The 17,302-nt window shown below is 38.7% G+C and overlaps 1 protein-coding gene across 3 annotated transcripts in view; it reads right to left on the bottom strand.

The window, feature by feature from the left end:
- Positions 1-17,302, bottom strand: part of TRIM33 (tripartite motif containing 33) — a 130,357-nt gene that overhangs the window by 61,505 nt on the left and 51,550 nt on the right. For all 3 annotated transcript variants that reach the window (XM_047872717.1, XM_047872714.1, XM_047872716.1), the window contains exons 2-4: positions 8,708-8,826; positions 8,205-8,349; positions 7,905-8,037 (exon numbers count right to left, since the gene is read on the bottom strand). In XM_047872717.1, the coding sequence (XP_047728673.1) occupies positions 7,905-8,037; positions 8,205-8,349; positions 8,708-8,826 (397 nt within the window). The remainder of the gene's footprint in view (positions 1-7,904; positions 8,038-8,204; positions 8,350-8,707; positions 8,827-17,302) is intronic.

Here is a 17,302-nt window from a genome sequence, read left to right as displayed (position 1 = left end):
ATAAACATTAAAAAAAATTTTTTTTAAACAATCAAACCTATGGCCAGGCTTATAAGGAAAAAGGAAATAAATTCAGCTATACAACATTATTAACAAGAGATATAACCTTATTTTTGTAAACTCTTAATGCTGTTTAATTCTAAGTGAATATGTTTTTAAAATTTCTACTAAGCAGATGATTTTCTAAGAAAATATAAATTATCACAATCGCATGCATAACTGACTCAAGAAGAGGTGGGTAACCAAGTGACTTGATCATATTTTATTTATTTATTTTTTTTTTAATTTTTTTTTCAACGTTTATTTATTTTTGGGACAGAGAGAAACAGAGCATGAACGGGGGAGGGGCAGAGAGAGAGGGAGACACAGAATCGGAAACAGGCTCCAGGCTCCGAGCCATCAGCCCAGAGCCCGATGCGGGGCTCGAACTCACAGACCTCGAGATCGTGACCTGGTTGAAGTCGGACGCTTAACCGACTGCGCCACCCAGGCGCCCCTTGATCATATTTTAAAAACTTAGTGAGCATACAGGAAAGTGAGTCCCTTGAAGAACTAGTCCTAAAAGGCCTTAATGTCCAGGCAGGGAAAAGGAGTGAGAAAGGTGAAACAAAAAGTGTTGGTGAAGAAAACACACCAAAAGTGAACTGGTTTTAAGGTTAAATATTTCTGACAGATAAGGAAGATGCGTTACAATTTAAGAAATAGCATTTGTAAAGGCAGATTTAGTTTAAAACAGGGGATACGCTAGTATAAGAGCACAAATGGGAATTAACAAACTGTAAAAATGAGTTCACCCTTATCAAAAAGGGGTCTGGCTTTTGTTTCAACTACCAGAAGTACTGAAATGTACTACCTGATAAAACTTTACCTGGTGCCTTAGGCTATACGCTAAAGATATGATTTACAGGGGGCTTCAGGTCACATGGTGTCAGCTCAACCTCAGGAGGGGCTAGAGACAGGTCAGTCACATCAACAGTGAACCATATTCTACATGACAGAGCTCCAATAAAAATTCTAGGCACCCAGGGTCAGATGAGCTTCCTTATTGGGCAATATTCCATGCATACTGTCATACATCATTGCTGAGAAGAGTTAGTTATGTCCAAGATTCCACTCAGAGAAAACTGGAAGCTCCACATTTGGAACACTCCTAGACTCTGACTCTGCACCATACGTCTTTCCCTTGAATGATTTTAATCTGTATCCTTTCATTACAATAAATGTAACCATCAGTATAACAACTTTCAGTGAGTTCTAGCAAATTATCTAACAATTCCAGTAAATTACTGAATTTGATGGTAGACTCAGGAAATCCTGAACTTGCAATGGGTGTCAGAAGGGTGGCTGGGGGGCTCCTCAAATTCTGCATTTGATGTCAAAAGTGAGGGAGCACTTATGGATTGTTCTCTAACTTCACAGTTGGTATCAGAAGTGGGATTCACTAAAATGATCCTGACTCACTGAAACATGTGGTTTGGGAAAAAGAAGGATGAGAGGACAGGGGTTTATGAGCCTTTGATTCCTAGATGACTACCTAGTAACTCATGGTATGGAATTGCAGCTGAAGTTACTAGAGGTAAGTTACCGATGGAATTTAGAAAGGCAGACCCAACTCCCTAGGAGTTGACTCACTGGATAAATAAGAAAATGCAAACTAATAAGCAAGCTAATTATACAATCCCTTGGTTACTGATTTTGTAGTAATTAAAATGAAAGTGTATTAGGACAGATCCTGATACTGGGCAAAGCTTAGGTTTCAGTCAAGTCTGAACTATGGTCACTAGTAGCCTCAGGGCCACTCCAAAGGGAAAAAGTATGCTGGGAAAACAGAGAGAGAATACCTCTATGACTTCTGATCAAAGAATGTAGTCCAGGGGCGCCTGGGTGGCTCAGTCAGTTAAGCAACTGACTTCAGCTCAGGTCATGATCTCACGGTTAGTGGGTTCGAGCCCCACATTGGGCTCTGTGCTGACAGCTCGGGGCCTGGAGCCTGCTTCAGATTGTATGTCTCCCTTTCTCTCGGCCCCTCCCCCACTTGTGCTCTGTCTCTCTCTCTCTCTCAAAAATAAATAAAATGTAAAAAAAAATTAAAAAAAAAAAAAAAAAAGAATGTAGTCCAGGTTGAGAAAAAGAGAAAACCAAGAAACTAATGAAACTAGAGATTATAATACAAAGGAATGCCTCATTTTGTAGACTGATGCTGCCTGAAGCTACTAAAATATTGTGAGAGTGATCACCTAGAGGAAGCATCATTGGTTTTGAATGGTGCAGAATAGAAGAGCAACGTCTGAATTGATGCAGGACCGGCAACTCCCTACCACAATCACAGTGAACAACCACAGATGGCTATACATAATTCAGACACACAGGAGGTCATTCCCAAGGACACGGCTAGCCCAGTGGACTAGATAAATGACCCCATAATGTTTGCTGACCCTGAAATGGAGGACTGTCCTTCTACTATAAATGTCAAGTGGAATTCCCCAGAAGAAGTGGCCGATATGCTGCTTATGCAAGCCATGCTGGGTTGGCATTATGAAACCAGGATATTCACCTACTGGGCATGCTTGTCACTGAGGTCATAGTAAATACTGTGCTTAAGGGGGACTCTTACATGGGCACCCTGTGTAACTTTACTGCTGCAAAATCTAGCAATGATCTGAAAAGCCTTAATGGATTTACGGTCTCAGATTCCCATTATGCATCTCACAGATGGTAAGAAAATTAGAGATTCATTTAAAAAAAAAACAGAGAAAGACAAAGGGGAGAGTCAAGGGATTTAACACAGTAGGATGGAATCTTCAGATGGCTATTTAAAAATGGGATGAATAAAGCAGACATTGAGAGAGCTGAAACAAAGATCTTAATTTAGCATGACTAGAGGTTGGATAGACCAATGAGAGCTGTTGCTCCTCAATATTAAAAAGCCCTACAGAATTCTGCTGTATTTACCCCAGTTTTGAGAAAATTTAAAAGCCAGAGGACAAAGAGGACAATGAAAACCCTGACCTGGAATTGCCAAGGGCAAGCAAATGTCCTATTAACTAATCAAATTGAAGACCTAAGGAGAGGCCAGGCTCTTCTGGCTCAGCCCCTAACTAGAGAACCACAACAATTTGGACTTGTGTGGACAGAGGCAGGGGATGGATAAGAGACATTTCTGGGACTCCTTAATATGGGAGCCCAATGCGCTCTAGTTCTAAAACCTGTCAAAGTTCTAATGGGGACCTACAGTTAGACTGGGTCGAGTGGCAATAGCTAACAGAATTAAGGTAAAAAGAATTGGATGAAAATTGGAATATCTGAACAGACTGTGAAGTGGTTACATCTCCTTTACATGAATGTATTATTGGGATGGATAATGTGTCTGACTGGTATTATAAAAGAGAAGGCATATAAATTTATCACTTTAAGACCAGACTTGACTAGGCATGCTAAAATGGGAACCACTGAAACTGTCTGAGCCCACAGAAATTTGAGACAGTATATGATACCTGGTGGACAAAGAGATTACCATTCTAATGGGAAATTATAAGCTAGAACACTGGTACCAATGAATTCCCTGAACAACAATGTGTAGGTAGCCTGTGACAAAAGTGGATGGCTCATCAAGACTAACAGTAGACTATTAAAGCTTGAATAAGGTAGTGCCCCCATAACATCAGCAGTCCCTGGTATGACTTAAATACTAGAAAAAGAAACATATAGCAGACTGTAAGAGAGTGCTACTCAGTGACTGATCCTGCAAATGTTTTTTTTCTCTGCTTCAATCTAAAAAAAAAAAAAAAAAAAAAAAAGCGCCAAGAGCAATTTTCCTTCACATGAAAGCACCCCGATTTACATTTACTATATTGCCACAAGGTGATTTCAATTCACCAGCTTACTGGTATGATGGAGTTAGAAGAGACACACTATCTTGATGATACCATGACAATATAACAAACTAAAGATAAAGGTAGGGCTGACCTAGTGCAATAAGGACACACATGACCAAAAGAAGCTGTTGATAACTCCAACAGGTCCAAGAACCTGCCCAAACTGGTGAAATTCTTAAGAATAACCTAAGCAGGTGCCACCATTTACATTCCATAGAAGAAGAAAAGTAGTTTTTGCCACCTAGCCCTAGAACTAAACAAGAAACCTAACATTTGGTTGCCATATTTGAATTCTGAAGGACACATATTCCACACCCTGTAATGGTTAGTTAGCACCAATAAATACAACTAACCAGAAATGGCTGTATTTGAATGGGATCCTGAACAAAGGCAGGCCATGTCTGAACTACAAAAAACAGTCTCTCTCCCAATGTTCTTGGGTCCCTATGATCCAGTTAGACATGATTTGGGACTGTCAGCAACACATACTTATGTAGACTAGAGCTTATGGCAAAGGCCTGGGAGTGCCACTCAGCAGCAACCATTGGGATTTTGGACCAGAAAATTTCTGGATACCATGGTAAAATGTATGCCATTTGATAGAAAATTACTAGCTTACTGTTGGACATTAACAGAGACTGACTCTATGATTGAAGGACATAAAATAACCCTGCAACCTGAAATACCCATAATGTCTTGGGTGACGGAAGAACACTCCAGTTAAGGAAGGCAGTGCCCAGAAGAGTTCTGTATAAAATAGAAATGGTTTGTACAGAAACATGCGACCAGCAGGATGCAAAGAGGTATTTATTGATTATGAGCAAGCCTCTTTTCCCCTAAGTATGACTTTGAAACCACGCAAGGAGTTGCTAAATCCTAGAATCACATGGGTGGTGCCCTATAACAGCTCTCTAATAACCAAAAAAGAGCTGCTCAGTTGTCAACTACACTTCAAAACTAAATAATAAATTTAAATTTCAAAGAGAGGGAGAGAACATGCAAACTGTTTGGTTTCTGGATAGCAGTTCCAAGGTAAGCAGACAGCATCTTGTTTAGAAGGCTATCACTCTAAGGGCGTCTGGGTGGCTCAGTCAGTTGGGCTTCCTACTTCAGTTCAGGTCATGATCTCGCGGTTTGTGAGTTCGAGCCCCGCATCAGGCTCTGTGCTGACAGCTCGGAGCCTGGAGCCTGCTTCAGATTCTGTGTCTCCCTCTCTCTCTGCCCCTCCCCTGCTCATGCTCTGTCTCTGTCTCAAAAATAAATAAAACATTTAAAAAAAAAATTTTTTTAAAAAGAAGGCTACAACTCTAATTGAAGATGGTAATGACAAATCATATCAATGAGCTGAACTGCACACTCTTTTCCCTTTAGAGTTCTTATTGCAATCTGCAGTTGATGTCAAAAGTAAAGGTAGTCTTGTGGGCTACCTAACTTTGTACAGATGATGAAAAGACTCTAGAATGACTCAATACTGTAAGCTATATTGAACACTTGAAAGTTTAGTTACGGGGGGCCGCTAAAGGGTGTTTTTAAAAGGGGGGTGAGGGTGCTGTAAGAGAGTGCCTGGGCGGGGGGGGGGGGGGGGGGAGGAGGGGGGAGGGAGGGGGGAGGTTGGGTGCCTGGGTGACTCAGTCAGTTGAGCATCCGACTTCAGCTCAGGTCATGATCTCACAGTTCGTGGATTTGAGCCCCATGTCAGGCTCTGGGCTGACAGCTCAGGGCCTAAAGCCTGCCTCGGATTCTATGTCTCCCTCTCTCTCTCTCTGTGCTTCCCCCACTCATGCTGTGCCTCTATCTCCTTCAAAAATAAATAAACATCAAACATTTAAAAAAAAAAAGGGGGGGGGTGAATGGCTCAGTTGGTAATGACTCTTGATCTTGGGGTTGTGAATTCGAGCCCCACGTTGGGTATAGAGATTACATAAAATCTTTTAAAAAAAATTAAAAAATAAAATGGGTTGAAGGGTAGGGAGGGACTCTATTTAGCAAAATAATCCTGGCAGCAATGTGGACACAGTGAACTTGACAAGGTAAAACTCAGAGCCGAGAGACCAACTCTACGTGTGTTGCAGTAACAGGAACCTAGGGTCTTAAGTCCAATGACAAGGGTTCTGTAATAGCCTATCCTGGAAAACATACAGAGTGTGAACTAAAGAAAAGGGAGCAAACATTCAAGAGAGAATTAGCACTTGAAAATAAGTGGCAAAGGAAAATGATGAGGGAAAAAGAAGGACCAGCCAGGGTTAAACTCTGAAGAAGAGACCATTGAAGCTATTCTTTCTTGTGAAAATGGATGCCATCTTCCTTCTCTTTTTTCTTCTCACCAACAATTTGAAAAGCCCTAAGTAACCCAAGAGCTCAAAGATCTGACTGCAGCTGTGAGAATGGTAATCTAATGTCTTACTGAGATTACAAAACAAACAATGGTAAAATTTGGCCCTGAGGTGAAGGCATCCACAAGATTAGCCACTCCAAGTGAAGCATTAGCCAACCTACAGGTAAGATGAAAATTGGGGACAAATTAAGGATATAAAGATTTAAAGAAGCAATTCTACACAAATGTCCTGTATAACAATGAATGATGCCTTAAAAAAGAACAAAGATCATTAATTTTTACCTGTGGTCAAGTGTGAGAGATTCCATATACTGTGACTTTATTCTATATACCATATGGAAGAAAATGAGCATATGGACTGAAAACAGATCCAACTGCCTGTGTTCAAACCCAGGCTCTATCCCCTATGGCGACACCCTGTAAAGATTACTGAAGCTTTCTGTAAGCGGGCTCCCTCACCTTTAAAACAGTTGCCATGCCAGTACCAACACTTCATGGGTAGTTGGTATGAGTTACACAAACAAACATGCAGCATTTTGAAAAGTGCCTCACACAAACTACAGATGCAGTAATTGTTAGCTATTAAGATTAATATATTCCCTCTGTAAGAGGATTCTAATGAATTCCAATGAACCCAAGGAATTAAAAGCACTAAGATATCCTACAGTTAAGAAACACATTTCAATGTGGTTAATCCAACTTAAGCTACCCTTTTTTGGCAGGAGATTCATAAAACCTATTTCTATCAAATTAGCAGAAGTGTTATAAGAAGAACACTTTAGAAAAGGCTGGACTAGGGCACCTGGGTAGCTCAGTTGGTTAAATGTCTGACTTTAGCTCAGGTCATGATCTCATGGTCTGTGAGTTAGAGCCCCACATTGGGCTCGCGCTGACAGTGTAGGGTCTGCTTGGGTTTCTCTCTCTCCCTCTCTCTCTGTTCCTCCTCAACTCATACTCTCTCTCTCTCTCTCTCTCTCTCTCAAAATCAGTAAAGTTAAAAAAAGGGGGGGAAGGGAAGAAAGAAAGAAAATGCTGGACTATGGTAATCAAGACCATCTTTTAAATGATAATACAATTTAATAGAAACTGGGAAATTTGCTGGAGGACTGTTATACTCCTGGCTAGAATTTCAGTACATTTCTAGAATAGTTCAAATCTAATAGACTGGTTGTAAGTGAATACTATTGAATTCTGAGGGTATAACAGGGTTGAAATAGAAAATTATGTATTAAAGAATTAGTAATTATGCTTACTTAGATACTTAAGCAATTTGCAGAAAACTAAGGGATTTATATCTAACATGAAATCAGTATAATTATCCTTTGATGTTAAAATGTGTATCAGCTGGCCATGCCCACAGGAAGATTACCTTTTAAGATTACAGCCCAGAGCCTAAAAACCACAGTCTACTTGAAGAAAGCTGATCTGAACCAGAGGCAAAGCAAATAAAAGAAATAATGCAATTCCTTTCTTGCAAACCCAAATGTCATGATACATTTTTAACAGATATTCATAAGGTAATTAGATGTGAATGTGGAAACCATTAAATAATTAATCAAACACATATCTGCTTTAAGAAATTGTGTGAAATTGAGAATACAATGCTGACAAAATTATAAAATAAATATTTAAGAGTAATAATTTCATAAAACATTTTTATAGTATTTCTTGTTAAACAATGATGACTTTTGTACCTATGTTCTTTGTGTTCCAATAGCTGACAGTCTCTACATGTCAATCTATCACATGTTTCACAGAAAAGTTTCAACTGTTCTTGTTTATGTACAGGGCAGAAAACAGGGCGCTGACCAGATGCTCCAACAGACTCTGTAGTAAAATAAAACATATATTTTAAAACTAAACAAAAATTGTATCTCACGTTCTAAATTCTTATTAATATTTATGTCCAAAGCATATAAAGAATAAGTAGAAATGCTGAGGTAAAAGAGGAAGATTAATGGTAGATCAATCATTAAAACTGCTTCTATTCTTACCTGAGACATCTTCTTTCTTCCTGATCAAGTGATCTTTAGTGAATTTTACTCTCTGATGTGCTTCAATACATGTCTTACACAGCCACTCTCCACATTCTACACAAAAGCCAACTGCACTTGCATTGTCTTCACAACTAGTACATACCTAAAAGTGGAAATAAATACTAATCTACATCAAATTTACAAGATATAAATCCACAAAATAAAAACTGTGACTTGCTCTCACACTAAATATTTTGTTATCCATTTATCTCCAATAAAATCCTTTTCCTTCCATATCAAACATTCACGTGAGTAAATTTAAGTCTCAGAACACAAAAAATATATATAAGTAAAGACTTTTCATCTCATTTAATTAGGTAGAAGGGTACAGAACAGAATAAGGATCATTTATTTAACTATAGCTGAAGTACCCTAAATCACATAACTATCCGAACATATGTTTCTCATAATTTACATTTCAGTATCAAGGTAAGAATATAAAGAAATATTAAGAAGCATACCTGTTCTGATTTCTCATCAGAACTGCTAGGAGCTTCAGATGTATCTTTCACAAAATAATTATCCACAAGGTCTATCTGTCTGCATTCTTGGCGGCATACTGGGCACCGTATTACACCAACTACAACACAAGACAACAACATTAGAAAATAAAGAAATTGTGCATGATGCCCATATGAAAAGCATTCACGTATGTCACAGACAAGACCAAAGAAATGAATATTAAGAGCTGAGTAAAATAATCTACTGAGTTATTCCATTGGGGGAAAATGACATACTATTTAGGATGAGAAAACAAACATTAATATACAAAAAAAAAAATCTAAAAGTGCTTTATTATAATATGTGTTGGCCGAATAATGGCTCCCAAAGATATCCAGATCTTAATCCTTGGAATGTGTCCTATCACTTTATACAGCAAAGGTGACTTTGTAGATATGATTAAATTAAGACTCTTGAGATGGGAATATGCTGTCCCAGAGTATTTGATGGACTCTAGATGTGATCTTATAAAAAGGAGACAGGGGCACCTGGGTGGCTCAGTCAGTCAGTTGAGTGTCTGACTTCGGCTCAGGTCATGATCTCACAGTTCATGAGTTCGAATCTTGCATTGGACTCGGTGCTAACAGCTCAGGGTCTGGAACCTGCTATGGATTTTGTGTCTCCCTCTCTCTCTCTCTCTCTCTTTTTTTTTTTCCTTCTTCTTGCGCGCTCTCTTCTCTCTCTCTCTCTCTCTCTCTCTCTCTCTCTCTCTCACACACACACACACACACACACACACACACACACACACAAATGAATAAACGTTAAAAAAAATAATAAGATTAGAATACGGACAAGTGGAAGGTAGCTAGTAATAGAAGCAGAGAACGGAGTAATGTGCTTTAGGGATGAAGCAATAAGTCAAGAAATACAAGTGGCCACTGTAAGTGGAAAAAGGCAAAGAAATGAATTTTCTCCTCCTCAGAGACTCTGCAAGGAACCAGACCTGATGATACTTTGACTCCAGAAGATATTTTGACTGTAGCCCAGTAAAACTGATTTCAAACTTTAGCCTCCAAAATAGTAAGAAATTAAAACGTGTGTTATTTTAAGTCACCAAGTTTATGGCAATTTTGTTACAGCAGCAACAGAAATACACGATCCATCATCTTATAAATTCTGCTTGGTTCAGAACTACTTGAATTCATTCACTTTCATGTGGGAAGAAAGATCACATGTGCCTGTGCCAGTGTTCCAGCATCTATCAGAAAAAATAAACCTGCTCGGTTAACACATGGAAATTAAAGTTAGAAACTAAAAAATAGCAACACAGTCAACACAACAAACTGATTATGTGTCAGCCATAAAACTGAGGATACAGCATCAACAACACAATCCTCACTTTCAAGAAAGGGTGCAAGACTAGTATGTAATTTTTATAGCTTATAGCACACACAACTATAGGAAGCACCCACACAGACTAGGATGTAAACAAGAGTCCCCAGGAGTTGGGAGGACACAAATTACAGAACCTTATATTGTAGTTCTAATGGAAAACAGAAACAAATATAGTGTCATTCTAAAAGTAGGAGTATCAGTCTCCCAGTAGACATATACACTGTTTAAACAAATTCAAAGTTATAGATTTGAAACCAAAACATAGTTCTCGTAACACACAGTGCATACAAAGGTCCTGCTCAGAGGAAATACATAAAAACAATTTTTCAAATCCAAGAAAGAAACAGCATGGTGAAAAGAAAGGGGGAGAAAGGATATACATATTTCCACATTTAAGACAGCATAAATTACAAACCTTTCAAGAAACAGAGTATATAACAAACAGTGTATATAACTTATCTTGTACTACAGTACAAGTAACTGTAGGGGCAAAAATATGTGAACTAACTTACAATAAATTAAGTTTTCACTTTAGAGGTTACACTTATACATGGTCTTGAAAAATTCATTCTGTTACTAGTGTGCAAGACAGTTTACTTTGCTGACCCCGGTTCCTCGAATCCTATACATTCCTAAGGAAAGCCTATCTCTAATACTGGCCCTCAAATGGCTCCTGTGAGATGACCTCTAACTCTTGGAATATTGTGCCTGATAAGACTGTTTTTGTATGCCTGAGGCCATATTCAGTATGACCTCAGAGGGTGACAAGAGTCTCAGTAGGTAATGTGGGTTCCATGGAGGATCCACCCCTTTGTGACAATGCCCCAATAAAAACTCTAGACATGGGGGCTCAGGTAAGCTTTCCAGATTGGCAATATTCCTGCATATTGTCACACATAGTTACTCTAAAACTAAGCTTCTCCCACACAACTCCACTGAAAGGAGAGATGTGTAAGCTTGTACCTATTTTCTCCTGAACTTCACACCATGCACCTTTACTAAATTTAATCTATTTCCTCTTTCCCTGTAATAAAATGCAACCATGAAAATAACAGTTTTTCTGAATCCTGTGAGTCCTTCCAGTAAACCATGAGGTCTGAGGGTGACCTCAAACTCAACTAGGAAAGGAAGAAACAGTATGCAAACTAAGAACAGCAAGAGCAAAGTTCACAAATGGCGGTGGTGGGGGGAGACTTTAAAAGAAAAATGTCCACATATACATATAGTTGAAGGATACAAATGATGAAGAGACATTCTGTTCTGAGCAAGAAAAACTCATTATTAAAGCATCTCTTATACCTGTGTATATGAATACTTTGTCCAAAGTCTGTTTTTTTGAACTCACTAAAATAATAATCAGATTCTTAAAAGTTTTACTTTAATCTGGCAAGCTAACATCACAGTTTATGACAACAAAAATTCATCTATTTCTCATCCCAAGCCTCCATTAAAATAATATGAAAGAATGTGGAAGATAAAAACAATATACAGGGGCATCTGGGTGGCTCAGTCAGTTAAGCATCTGACTCTTGATTTTTGGCTTAAGTCATGAACCCAGGGTTGTGGGATAGGGCCCCGCTTTGGGCTGCATGCTGACTGTGGAGTCTGCTGAAGATTCTCTCTCTCCCTCCCTCCCTCTGCCCCTCTCCCCCACTCATTCTCTCTCTCCCTAAAATAAAAAATATAGGGGCGCCTGGGCGGCTCAGTAGGTTAAGTGTCCAACTTCAGCTCATGATCTCCACAGTTCGTGGGTTCAAGCCCAGATCAGGGTCTGTGCTGACAGCTCAGAGTCTGGAGCTACTTCAGACTCTGTGTCCCTCTCTCTCTGCCCCTCCCCTGCTCATGCTCCGTCTTTCTCTCAAAAAATAAAAAGAAATAAACATTAAAAAAAATTTTAATAAAAAAATATATATCCAAAAAGGTTAAGGGGATAGAAGTAGCAAAGCACACAAATCAATACACGTGCAATTTCAAGAAATGTAGAAGCCAAAGGATATGAACACTGCAGAGGAAACCCAACCGAGAGTACACAAGGAGTGGAGAGATAAATCTCAGAAAGACTCTTATTTGCCATAAAGATTTTCAGACAAGCTTGGAATTAAGAAATTTGAGGCATGAAAGAAGTTCCAATGAGAGAGAAGGGAGTAAATTCAAGTCTGCAGACGTCAGCAAACCCCATTCCTAGGCTGACTACTTACACCTGACCGATTACCCAGCAGCCAAGGTGTCTGTCTTACCACCAACACAAGAGTTGAAGGTTCTCCAGGAATCTTTCTGCTATCTGTTTTTTTATTTATTCAATAAACTTAAAAAGTATATGAATGTTTACTTTGAACATGAGAGCCATTTTCCATTTGAATTTATAAGTATGCCCTTGTAATTAGTATAGATCAGATGAGTGTGCTTGCTCCTAACTCAACCACTGAGTGCTAACTGTCATGCCGAGTTTAGGTCATTATACAAAACTAAAACCCAAAATCCAAAGCCAAAGTTGCTGACCACTTTTCTGCACAGTATCCCTAGAACTGATTTCATGACTCCAAAGTTCAAGTTCTGAGAGGCCCATTCAGGCCTATTAGATTATTTTTAAATGCCAATTTATTAAAATGTATAATTATGGGGAAGACAGAGAAGGATTCTTTTCAAAAGGCCAAACTACACAAGCCTACAAACTAGTTTATCTCCACAGTATTAGGTGGAATTTAGTTTTAATAAGTTGATTGTTGTGGACTTCCATCCAAGATGGATGACTAGGCAGATATGGAAACACCACCTGAAATGGTTAAACACAGAAATAGCTAAAATATAACAAACTAAAATGTACTTTGAAAAATGTATGACTGAGTCCACAACCTAAAGGGCAAAACTTTGTAGTGCCAGAAACAAAAGGGAACTCAAAGCTCAAGTGGTCAGGCATCAACAGATGCAAGTGGGACACAGGGGTTACAAGTACCACTACTTTGAACAGGAAGTAAGACAATGATTAAGGGGTGAACCTGAACTCCTTCAAAAAAGCCATGGGGCAGGCTTTGAGTGCCCTCACCCTAAAATCTTTCGCAGCTCTGAAGTCACCCACAAGAAGTCAGAATACCAAATAAGCTTTATACATAGATACATAAGCAAAGCTTGTGCTATCTGCACAGTACACAGAAAGGCCAAGTCAAGAAACTAGTAAACTCATCGAGATTAAAGGAAAGGCACAGAGCTTCCTCAGAGGGAAGCGCAGCACCCCTTCCCACATACCTGGTCCTACACATCTCCTCCTTCTGGCCATTCCTGTGTTATAACATTTTATCCTAAACTGGAAATCTATCTAGTGCTGGATGACTATGGGGAAGTTCATGATGTAACCTCCAGCCCTGCTTCATGTCTTGGGCCCAGTTTTCCTGGGACTTCAGAAACATTGAGTGGAAGGGGCAACTGGGTGGCTCAGTTGGTTAAGCGTCTGACTCTTGATCTCACTCAGGTCATGATCCTGCAGTTCCTGAGTTTGGGCCTCGGATTCTGTCTCTCCCTCTCTGCCTGCCTGTCTGTCTGTCTGTCTGTCTGCATGATCTTGCAGTTCCTGAGTTTGGGCCTCGGATTCTGTCTCTCCCTCTCTGCCTGCCTGTCTGCCTGTCTGTCTGTCTGTCTGTCTGCATGATCTTGCAGTTCCTGAGTTTGGGCCTCGGATTCTGTCTCTCCCTCTCTGCCTGCCTGTCTGTCTGTCTGTCTGTCTGTCTCTCTCTCTCTCTCTCTCTCTCTCTCTCAAAATAAATAAATGAACCAAGAAGGAAAAGGGAAAAGGGAAAAGGGAAAAGGGAAAAGGGAGAAGAGAGAAGAGAGAAGAGAGAAGAGAGAAGAGAGAAGAGAGAAGAGAGAAGAGAGAAGAGAAAAAAGAGAAAGGAAAGGAAAGGAAAGGAAAGGAAAGGAAAGGAAAGGAAAGGAAAGGAAAGGAAAGGAAAGGAAACACACACTGAATGGTAAATCCACCATGAGTAAGGAGCCCAAGGAATTCAGTCCAACATACTGGTCATTCTCCTCAGGGCTGAAGTCAACATTTCTCTTCTGTTTTCTACCCTAAGTTCAAGTTCTTATTTAGAACCTCTTCTTGGGGTGCCTGGGTGCGTCGGTTAAGCGTCCAACTTCAGCTCAGGTCATGATCTCGCAGTTCCTGAGTTTGAGCCCCGCATCAGGCTCTGTGCTGACAGTTCAGAGCCTGGAGCCTGCTTCAGATTCTGTGTCCCCCCTCTCTCTCTGCCCCTTCCCTGCTTGCACTCTGTCTCTCTCTGTCTCTCAAAAATAAACATTAAAAAAAAAAAAAAAGAGAACCTCTTCTTTAATCAACTCTAAACAAAATGTACATAAAACAGAAGTTATTATCTTTGCCTTGTATCTACTTCTCTCCCTGGGATTCCTAGTTAGGTGAATTCACATATTCACTGAACAACAACAAAATGAAGCTTCTCTGAAACCTTACAAACACACAAAACTATCTCATTAGAACACCTCCCAATCCAAGGCACAAGTGGAACAGGACACCAAGTGAAGATAGGCTCATACATAAAATTATAATGCATGAAGAAACCCAATACTATTAGAGTGAGTCAACCAACACAATAAAGCAATAAATAACAACCTAACTCACAGAAAATAAAACAATCTGAAAAAGACTTCAAAAATATGTGTAAAATACCTCCATAAAGGGTCAAACAGAATCTATGAAAATAGAGCTAAAAAAGAATCAAAGAGAAATAAAATACACTCATTGAATAAACTCAAAACAAAAGTTAAATAGTAAGCAAGAGAGAATGGAAAAAAAAATCAAGTAGAAGACAGATATGAAAAAAAAAAATCACACAGAATTCAGCACAGAGCTAAAGAGAGAAGGAACTACAGAAGAGAGTAAGTTGAGAAAACTAAAGAACTGAATGAGAAACTCCAGTATGTGTTGAAGTTCCAGAAGTTCATGAAGGAAATGAGGTACAGATGCTATTTAAAGAAGATAATGACTGAGAATTTCAGAACTGAAGAAATGAGCCCTCATACCACAATACAAGTCTTGAACAGGATAAATAAAAATAAATCCACACCTAAACATTGCAAAGATGGAGGAAAAACTCTTAATAATTGCTAATATTACAAGACAATCAGACCAACAGCAGACTTAATTAGTAAAAAACAATACAAAAAGATAACAGGAATAGTATCTTAAAAGCTTTTAGAGAAAATAAATCAACTTAACAATCTATATGCTGATAACTATTCAAGAGTAAAAGCAAATTACATTTTGAGACATATAACAATACTGCTCAGCTACAAGAATAAAGCATTAAATTCAACTATATAAAACCGCCAATTTTAGACCACTTATGACCTGCAAATATGGTAATTTTATACAGTTTAACCTACTACCGGCTTTAAGAACATGGAAAAATACTTAAGGGTGCCTGGATGGCTCAGTCACTACAGCATGCAACTCCTGATCTTGGGGTTTGAGGCCCACATTGGACATAGAGCTTACTTTGAAGAGGGAAGAAAAAAAAAAAAAGAAGACCATGGAAAACTATTTAGAAGTGAGATACAAAAAATAATTAGCAAAATCATTAATACACATTTTGATATCTAAATATGCAGGAGTTAAAAGTAAATATGTACAGGTGTAAATATTAATTTAGGGAGATAAAAAACATAAAATTAAAACACTGAGCTACAATAATATATTCTATTATAATCAAACGACAGTTTGACAAATCATTCTAAATACACTATGAAAAGAAAACTGAGTGATAAAATGTCAATTAAAAAATAAAGTAAAATCTTGCCTTAACAAAAATAAATGAGGGCATCAAAATTCAAATGTATAAAATACAGTCCAGTTGTTGAAAACAGATATGACGGTGTACACTTTCTTAGCCAGCCAATAACAAGTGTCTGAAGTGAACACTGCAGCTTGGTACCATGTTCAACTGTGTTCTAAAGACCTTTTTAAAGGTTTAAATGTTTAAAGACATTTTGTTTAAAACAACTGTTCTAAAATATCAGCAGGAATTCTAAGTACCTCTATTGGCTGCCCCCATTTTTTGTTTGATTCACAAAAACTGACGGATTAACAAAAAAAAGACTACTGGGGAAATAGGGACTCTTTGCTACCACATATCCCCTGTCTTACGTTTCCCAGACCAACTTTGCTCTACCCTGTACTTCTGCCCTCACCCCAGCAAGAATTTTAATCTGACCGTTTGAGAAGGTTGTGCTGAGGACAGAAAACAAGCATAATCAAATTATATCTAAATTTGCATTAATACAAAGTTTTACTGTAAGACCAGTTGGTATTTAGTGTGAAATTCTTATATATTAGTTCGGTGAATGCTCATTACACTTCTGTAAAATAGGATCAATTATTATCCCCACTTCAAAGGTGAGGAAATTGAGCTTCAGAGAAATCAGGTAATGCTCTCAAGGTCACAGGACAATGTAAATGGCAGAGGTAGGTAAGATCTGAAACCCCAACATATGAATCTATAAGCCATGCCCTTAAAACCTATGTTAAAGAAGCTCTCTAACTAAAAGGCTGATCACTAGTAACAAAATAATTAAGGCTAAACTAAGGCAGTCATAATAGAACTATAGAGGATAAATTAGAGGCAGTATCAATTGCCTAATGAATGTCTGCATGATGAAGAGGTAGTAGTCACAGCAAAGGAAAAATTAGAAATTCTAGATGATTCACAAGCTTCTAGCATGGGTAATTCATGGATAATTACACAATTACCCAAAATGAGGGAAAAGTAATTTTAGCCAGAATGCAATGAATAAGTTTAGGATAGACTGTGTTAACTAGCACAGTTCTGTAGTTGAAGCATGTAGAAAGAACGATCAGCATACAACTAGGTAAAATCTGAAGCACAGTTACGATTACCAAGGGAGAACAGGATCAAAAGAGTACAGTACCCTTCAATACACCAATATTTATGGTCAAGTACGAGAAAAGGAGTTCACAGATTTAGGACACAGATTTCAACATTTACAACTGCAAATCCCAACAAGCACATTTTACATTAAAGCCTAGTAAGGGGCACCTGGCTGGCTTAGTCAGCAGAGCAGAAGACTCTTGATTTCAGGGTTGTGAGTTCAAGGCCCACGTTGAGTGTAGAGATTACTTAAAAATAAAATTTGGGGGCACCGGGTGACTCAGTTAAGCATCGGACTCTTGGTTTAGGTTCAAGTCATGATCT

This window comes from Prionailurus viverrinus, chromosome C1 (genome assembly GCF_022837055.1).
Source record: "Prionailurus viverrinus isolate Anna chromosome C1, UM_Priviv_1.0, whole genome shotgun sequence".
NCBI classification, from domain to species: Eukaryota; Metazoa; Chordata; class Mammalia; order Carnivora; family Felidae; genus Prionailurus; species Prionailurus viverrinus.
The sequence above is the reverse complement of the archived record's forward strand: the minus strand, read 5'-3'. Positions and strand labels throughout refer to the sequence as shown.